This window comes from Anoplophora glabripennis, unplaced genomic scaffold (assembly GCF_000390285.2).
Source record: "Anoplophora glabripennis isolate ALB-LARVAE unplaced genomic scaffold, Agla_2.0 scaffold163, whole genome shotgun sequence".
Classification (NCBI taxonomy): Eukaryota; Metazoa; Arthropoda; class Insecta; order Coleoptera; family Cerambycidae; genus Anoplophora; species Anoplophora glabripennis.
The window spans coordinates 921,799-930,836 of record NW_019416302.1 but is presented as its reverse complement, the minus strand read 5'-3'; the positions used below and the strand labels follow the sequence as shown (position 1 = coordinate 930,836).

General features: G+C 32.1%; 1 protein-coding gene across 1 annotated transcript; it reads left to right on the top strand.

The window, feature by feature from the left end:
• Positions 1–3,716: 3,716 nt before the first annotated feature.
• On the top strand, positions 3,717–7,787 carry LOC108903513 (zinc finger protein 347-like). Its single transcript, XM_018705729.1, has 4 exons — positions 3,717–3,872; positions 3,997–4,287; positions 4,345–4,613; positions 6,315–7,787. The coding sequence occupies exons 1-4, from the start codon at positions 3,756–3,758 to the stop codon at positions 7,570–7,572; spliced, it is 1,935 nt and encodes a 644-aa protein (XP_018561245.1). The 5' UTR covers positions 3,717–3,755; the 3' UTR covers positions 7,573–7,787.
• The last annotated feature ends 1,251 nt before the right edge of the window (positions 7,788–9,038 follow it).

The following is a 9,038-nucleotide window of genomic DNA, read 5'->3' as shown; positions in this document are numbered from 1 at the left end:
ATAAGTTTGATAAATTAATTTGGTACCTAATTGCATTTCCATTCCAATTTATTCCAAAAATTAATCATTTTTGAATCATTGTTTTTTTTATCCCAAAAATGCTTATTATTATTACACAGTTAAATAAATCGAAAATGATTCTAAAATGATTAATTTCGTAAAAAAAGAAAATGTGTGGGAATTTTATATCAAATACACCGTAATAATTAAATGTTCAGTGAATTCAGCGGCATAGAAATTTTCTCCTTACTACCGATTAGAAAATTTTAAATTGCAGACAATTTTAAAGTCGATTTCTCTTTATTCGCCTCTACAATAAACCCCGTTTAGACTAAAGTATAATAACTCGAAAATTATTTGATTTTCGATTAAAGAGGAGGTGCTACGTTTGGCTCAATATACCGTACATCGAATTTCGTTCACTGTAATATATTGGAGGATGTTTACACAAAATTTATTTTTTTTTTGTGGGTTTTAACACACTATATGTTGAAAATAGTTGAGATTTTGCAGTAGCATCAGTTTCCAAAATATTTGTATATGTAAATGGCAGTTCATTCAGAGCGTTCATGTGAACTGAATCTGAACATGTTTTGAAAATTTTAAAACACTGCCAGCGTTCGTGTTAGAAGAGGAAAAATGTACAAGAGATAAAAGTACCGACCATCCGATTACGTTGAAATCTATACAACTATCCATCACGCAGAAGACAAGCACAGGAAAGATAAGCAAGACGTGTCTGCCCATTAATGAGTTTACATTGTGAATTATACCCGCTTTTGAAATATATCTGCACATTTAAGATTCGCCCTGCGTCCTACATACAGTTTATGATTTTGATCACAACAATGCTTTTGGGTTCCATGAGTGAAAGAGCTATATATTGTATTAACACTCCCTTCGCTAAGTAACATTCCCAATTGTATTTTATTAGTGTTATTTTAATATCTAGAACACATACTTCTATACATGTATCAAACACTGCATATGTGGTGGATTTATACACGTCTTACTCTGGTTGATTCATTTATTGAATATTTTCACAATCTAGATTCACATCGAACCAGGTATATTTTACATCATCAGCAAAACGGTGTCACCCGTAATTATAGTTTATACATTGGCAATATTTGCATGGAAACAAAGTCCAATACCATTATTACTGACACAACATTAAATTGACATAGTTATTAGAATTTGTATTTTGCAACAGGGTGATATACTTTAACAGTTACACATATCTTTTACATTAATGACCTTGATCCCAAAAAGAGGGGATAAAAAGTGTATATGTTACATTTTGTCAATTTTGCGCAAGCTCGNCTGACACAGCATTAAATTGACATAGTTATTAGAATTTGTATTTTGCAACAGGGTGATATACTTTAACAGTTACACATATCTTTTACATTAATGACCTTGATCCCAAAAAGAGGGGATAAAAAGTGTATATGTTACATTTTGTCAATTTTGCGCAAGCTTGAAAATTTACGAATTATTTCAAATGAAATTTAATAACTGATGTAGTTACTATTAACAAAGCAAAATTACCAATTGTTATTTTCTATATCTAATTATACAACTTGTTAGTTGTAATTTATGAAAATATTAGAAGTGATTGTAAAATAAATTGGGTATAATAAAACGGAATACAGAAGAGAAGAATTATTATTTATTTATATAAAATTTTTTGAAATTTAAAAACAATACTTCACAAAAATTCATATAAAAATACACATTATGTACAAATATACATAAAAATGATAACGAGTTATCTACCTTAACTAATACTTATATATAAATAATAATAAAAATAAATCATATCAATCATATTAACCTTAGTGTTTCGTGATTCTTATATATTATTCGTTTATCAACATACAATAGGTTGAGGTTACATGTTTACACTGTGTACTGAAATAGGGAATGTGGTCTCCCCTTTATTTATTATTATGAGAATGCCCCCTGGGTTTTGACGGTGTACTAGTGTCAGTCGCTACCCAAGGATATTTATAATACATAAATATTCTTAGTCGCTACCTCAGAGTAATAAGTAAAGGGGAGGAGACATGTAACCTCAACCTATTGTATGTTGATAAACAAATGATACATAAGTAAACACAATGGCCCCTGGTACATTTGCTTACCGAGTTTAGGTTTAAAATCTATCATAATATAAGGAAACCATAAAAATTATACTTTTTAATAGAATAAAATCAGAAGTGCTCGATTACTTAAGCTTTCATGTGTAATAAATAGACAATAAATAGGAAAAAGTTTCTTCAAAATCTATAATTAATATTTTAAAAACATTTCCAGAACAAAAGGGTGACTAAAGAAAACTCCTCGATTGAAACTATCATTATACTATAGCTATAGCAATGTCATTGCCTGCTATCAGTTCTATTATTTCATAGTAGTTCTCAATTACTGGAGGAACTACATTTATTAAAATAAATAATTTAAATAAAACTACAAGAAAAGGAGCAAAAATATATTTCATTGAAATCTGCTGGAATATAAACAATGCAAAGAAAACAAAACATATTTGTATTAAAAGTAACGGAAAAATGAATTTACTACATTGAACAACATTTAATCGTATGGGAAAATAAGCACGTTTTAAATGTACGCAACAAAAATAAACTGGATTTTGAGCTCATAGCATTGACAGCTCGTCTCTTATGGAACAGGGACAACATGTGGTTGAAGATGTTTTATAGCAACATCTATAAAATTTCCTTCACTGGCAATTTCTCTAAGGGGGAATCTTTGAGACGGCACAACCATGTCATGTTGTATTAATAGGGACAGCTCCATGTGTGAGACATCGTTTTCCAGTTACTGTTTCCTTAATATCTGTAGCACAGAAATGCTTCGACAGACATAATTATCTTTTGAAAAATCATATTCAGATATGGCGAAATTTTCTAGCCACACTGCTCGTATCGCAGGATCTTATGGTATTCTGCAAATAAACAGAGCTAGTGTCGGTATCAAAATACAAACATAATAAATTAACAAATAAAATACTTAGAACGCCCATGGAAACAATGTCAAACTTACTTGTGAAAAGAAGTAGCACATATTTGGCTCTTTTCCTGTAATTGTCGGCATATTATACACCGCTTTGACATTTTTATTGAAATTAAATAGGAAAACTCAGTTTAAAAAGACACAAAACACTGAACTCGGCTAATATCTATTTCACAACAATAGTCTGTAATAATGGCGTCCCCTTTAGGACCGTTTAATACCAGGCAATGATGCCACTTACGGCGTTTGTATTGCTAGGAATTTCAATAATGTATTTTTTTTTCAGATATTCAAAATCTATAATTATAAAACAAGTTGCAAGAAAATAGTGTTGTAGTCTTATGCATATTACAATGTAACTAATTTGTAAGTCGAGGTCAAGAATGAGGTAGATCCTTGTACGATAATCAATTAAAATGACCGCTGTACCTAATTATAAAGATAAAAATGTAACATTGGCATCAATGTCAAAGACGTCACAAGTACCAATGTTTGTAAATACACATATGTCAACACTTCACTATCGAATGTAAATAAAGGCGTCCCCTTTATTTATTAGTCTGAGGTCGCTACCATTGTTGTTCTTCCCAGATTAGAAGAGGAAGAAGATCAAAAACTTTCTCGATTTGATATGTGGATTTGACGTACAAATTAAGGTTATATTCAAAATAAATCACAATTCAAGGCATTATATTTACATTTTAAAGAAAGTTATTGCAATGAGTGGTGTCCAAGGAACTTTGTGTAAGCTTTGTCTTAAAACTATAACCGATAAACGTTTTGAAATAATAGACAACGCTATTAGAGACATTCTACATGTTCTGTTGCTGAAATTGGTACGTCGGTGGATTATACTTAGATTAGATCTTAACATTTTCAAGTGTACAGCAATTTTTAGTATTTAATTATTATTTTCCGCAACAGTTATTTTCTTTCTGATTAAAGTTTCATATATTTCAGGAATTTGATAGCGATAGCAAAAAGGTTATATGTAATGTTTGCAGAACAAAGTTAAATACGGCTTTAGAATTTAAGACAATGTGTCTGAATACCGATAGCACAGTTATTCCATATGTGGATAGCAAAACAGTGTTACAGCTAGACTTAAGAGATGTGTACATGCAGGAAAAGAAAAGCGAGTTAGTTTGCAGTCAGAAAATATGTCGATTGTGTATGCAGCCAGTAGAAAGTGAGTTTAAGTGCATACGTGAAGAGGAACTTGAAGCTATTGAGAAATTGGCCCCTGAAATGGTATCAAGGATATTAAATATTTGCATTTTTTTAAATTTAAAAAATTGTACTTTGCAGATTATAAACATCGTCAAAGATCCCATTGTATGTAAACCGTGCTTTAATTCTCTGTGCACTCATAACGGTTTCCTAAAAGATTGCTTAGAGGGTGAAGAAAAAATTAAAAGTAGTTTTGATAGTGCAGCCACAGAAAGTCAAATAGATACGACTCCACGCGATTTATTTGCTAAGACCGAAAACCTGGTCAAAGAATTCGATATTAATGAGATGGAAATGTCAATCAAAACTGAATGTGTTGACATAAAATCGGAGGATGAGGAAAGGAGGTAAGAGAAGACTATTTTAACATCAATTTAAAACACCATAGCATGTGGTGCTGGTGGTAAACTAATCCCGACAAATTATGAGATTATGCCGCTTATAAACGATATCGTACAAATTTTTAAACAGTCGTTAAGAGTAGGGTACCAAATTATTAGGAAAAAATATAAAATCACTACAAAACATTCAGTGTGGCCTTAAATCAGATAGGGTATAAAGAATGCCGTACTAGATTTCATTTATTCGTTAAATTTTTTAACTGGTCAGAAACCAAAATTTTCTTGAACGAAAAGCATTAATTATAAGCTAGAGAACTTGGTAAATATACGGGATTTGAGGAAAAAAACAACTGATTGGGGGTATGCAACTTTTTGCAAGAGACCTTTGACTTACAGATCAAAGATGCCTCGTTAAAATTAGAAACTGTGGTGTAACTTTAAATAATACATACTAGTCGTGAAAGCATTAAAACCACTATAACTAATAGACTTGTCATACCAAAATGTCACAACTGTATAATCTGAAATTATTATTAAACGAAAAGAAATTCTTTGTCTTATTGCTTGCAAATGAATATGTTCTTATTAGTCTATTTGAAGAGCAAGAATATTATTTCACTATAACAAAAATGAAATAATGCCTTTTGGAGTGCGGAAACCTATAATTGAATGTTTTTTGTTGTAACACATGATTCAATCAAGTCTAAGAATGACGATAGATGACAACATGCACTGATTTGTTTCGGTAGAGAGTGATTTTCTGTGAAGCATAATATTTTGGTATGTTTCACATACAGGGTGTCCGGAAATTCATGCAACAAAATTTGGTCACAGATTCTTAAGACAAATTTAGGGTACCCGTAATTTTTATTTTTGCCAAGTGGCCCCCTCTTTCGGAGTTACAGCCCCCTGAAGTACGCCCCTAAGAATAATCTTTTTTTTATATCAGAACTCTGTTGTACCAGAATCAGTAAATTTGGTACACAGGGGTTTTATGACATGTGGAATCTGATGGTGCTACGTTTTTTGGCGAGGAACCCCCTTAAGACAATTTTTCGTGGACCCCTTTGTCTTTGGAGCCAAAAAAATTTGGTCGCATATTTAAATTTCTTAAAAATTATCTGTCCACTAGAAAGCCATTAAATTTAAAAACTTTTTGTCTCTATACTTTTTTCGGAAAACATAATGTTTTCGAGAAAAATACCAAAATGTGATCGAATGCATATCGTGATTCACCATTTTCCTCAAAAACATTGCGTTTTACAAAACAAATATCAAGAGACAAAAAAGTTTCTAAATTCAATGGCTTTCTAGCTAACTATTAATTAAGAAAAGCAAATTTGCCAACGAATTTTTCTGGTTCCAAAGACAAGGGAGCCCATGAAAAAGTATCTTAAGGGTGTTTCTCGCCAAAAAGCGTAGCATTGTGAGATTCCACATCATGTCATAAAACCCCTGTGTACCAAATTTAGTGATTCTCGTACAATATGGTTTTGAGATTTAAAAAAGACATCTTTGGGGCAGATTTCAGGGGGTTGTAACACCGAAAGAGGGGGCCACTTGGCAATAATAAAAAATACGGGTCCCCTAAATTTGTCTTAAGAATCTACGAAAAAATTTTGTAGCATGAATTTCGGGACACCCTGTATAATCCCTTAAAATTGAAACCTGATTTTCAAAGATAATTTGTATATCCAATTCTTTTAGGGATTTACCACTGCAGACCTCCAATATTGAACCATTCGAGGAGAGTGACTGTAAAGATGCAAAATGTCAAGTGAAACACAAAGCAGAATTCTACAAGTGCAAGTTTTGTGATTTTGAAACAAAGCAGAGGACCATCTTTAATAGTCATTGTATAAAACACATAGACACAGACAAATGTGAAGAGGTTGATTATAAAACCATGTACAAAGCAGTGATGCATGAGGATGCTACGCAGTTGCCGATTTATAAATTCAAAGTTTTCGACTACAAATCAAAGAAAAATATACTTCTTATCTGTCGCCAGTTAACACATAAGGATCCCTCACAGGTTAAAATGTACAGGTGTAACGACTGTGATTATGAAACTAAGTACAAGTGTGCCTTCAAACTGCACCGACTTAAGCATAAAGATCCTTTGCAAGTTCACATGTATAAGTGTAACGACTGCAATTTCGAAACTATGTACAAGCAAAATGTCACACAGCACCAATTGATACATAAAGATCATTTGCAGGTCAAAATGTACAAGTGTAACGATTGCGATTTTGAAACTAAGTACAAGCAAAGTATCACCCAGCACCAATTGATACATAAAGATCATTTGCAGGTCAAAATGTACAAGTGTAACGATTGCGATTTTGAAACTAAGTACAAGCAAAGTATCACCCAGCACCAATTGATACATAAAGATCATTTGCAGGTCAAAATGTACAAGTGTAACGATTGCGATTTTGAAACTAAACACAAGTATAATATGAAAGGACATCAACTGAAACATAAAGATACTTCTCAGGTACAAATGTACAAGTGTAACAACTGCAATTTCGAAAGTAAATACAAGAAAGCTACCATAAGGCACCAACTGAAACATAAAGATCTTTTGCAAGTTCAAAAGTACAGGTGTAACGATTGTAATTATGGAACCAAATACAAGAGTAATATCGAATCGCACCAACTGACACATAAAGATCCTTCCCAAGCTAAAATATACAGGTGTAACGACTGCGTTTACGAAACTATAAACAGGAGTTATATCAGGAAGCACCAACTGAAACACAGAGATCCTTCACAGATTAAAATGTACAGGTGTAACGAATGTGATTACAAAAGTATATACAAACTTTGTCTGACACAGCATCAACTGAAACATAAAGATCCTTCACAGATTAAAATGTACAGGTGCAACGAATGCGATTACGAAAGTAAATACAAAAACAATATCAGTCGTCACATGCTGAAGCATAGAAAACGTTCTTAAATGCAACCGTACCGGTGTTAGATTCACTCTGCATTCTACTTATATTTGATAATTTTCATTTAATTCTTATTAGTTTGTGTAGATATAGGGTCACTGTTGCAAGAGATGACAAGGAACAGTGTTGTTAACATTGCTGCCTTGTCTAAGTGACGTTTTTCTCTACTCTATTTGTTAGTGTCCTAGGAATAAGTTTTAAACTCTATTATGCAACATTATATTATTTGTAGATTTAAATGAATTAAATAAAATTAACTACAGTTCGTACAATATATGTTGGGATAGAATTCCAAAATAAGAATAAGCCAAAAAAGTTATGTTGTCGGAACTACTGTAACAATTTGTAACAACAAAGTGTTAGTAGGCACTGATTTTGTAGGTACCTGACAATTCTTAGTGAGTGTTTACGAAGATGAGATATACCGCCTGTTACTTCATTTTTTGATATGGATACACATACGACGAATTAGAATTATTTATAATGTGCCTAATTTTATTCAAAAAATCAGAAAAAACAATCAAATACAACGCATTGATAGCATTATTATTGACCCTGTTATTCTACCCAATAGACTGAATGGGGAATTTTGTTTAGAATTTTTGCAAAACACTTTACCCGAGTTATTGGGAGGTGTGCCGTTATTACTCAGAGCTAACATGTGGTTTATGAATGATGGAGCTCCACCACATTTCACTGTAAATGTCCGGCAGTATCCGAACCAAAGATTTCCTCGTCGATGGATCGGTAGAGGGGATAATGTTCCTGTTAACTGGCCTGTTTGTTTACCAGACAACACCTTGCGACTATTATCTCTGCGGTACTTTGAAAACAGCAGCGTATGCTTCCACATCTAATTCTGAAGAAGAGTTGTGGAGGCATATCTAAATTGCCATAAATGTTTTAAAAAATTAACCTTTGTTGTAGAAACAACAGTGGTCATTTTGTTTTTATAATAAGTTGTACTAAATCTAATAACATCAACTTTGTTACTTTTATCTCCAGCATTTTTTATTGTATTTGATTGTTTTTACTAATTATCTCAATAAAATTAGGCACTCATTAAGAATTGGCTATATAATAGCTATTCACCGTTATTTTTCTTATTAACAATAATTTGTTTACGTGCAGTGTAAAATTTTGTTACTTACATATTGTTTCTTGTGTTTTATAACAAGTTGATATAAGTTGTAATGATATCTATTGAAAAATCAGTAGCTGGAGAAATAACAAACTTTAATGTGAAAGTAAATGGAAGGTTTATTTTGGATAAAAGCAGAAGAATGGACTTTCACTATAAAAAATAATGTTGAGTACATTTTCCCTGTATTTCAATAGTCCATCCGCCCTCTCTGGTATGGAAGTTAAGAGCCCGCCACTGGCTTTAAACCAAAAAAGTTTTTCTGTGGCAAGAACTTTGGGGTGATGTGAAAAAAAAATTCTGAGCAATTTCAAGAATAATTATAACTTT

What these genes read in the sequence shown, in the direction of transcription:
- LOC108903513 (XM_018705729.1), top strand. Translation starts at nt 3,756, where the DNA reads ATGAGTGGTGTCCAAGGAACTTTGTGTAAGCTTTGTCTTAAAACTATA. An exon ending in ATGTTCTGTTGCTGAAATTG is followed by an intron (nt 3,873 to 3,996) that starts GTACGTCGGTGG and finishes CATATATTTCAG; the next exon opens with GAATTTGATAGCGATAGCAA. An exon ending in TCGGAGGATGAGGAAAGGAG is followed by an intron (nt 4,614 to 6,314) that starts GTAAGAGAAGAC and finishes CAATTCTTTTAG; the next exon opens with GGATTTACCACTGCAGACCT.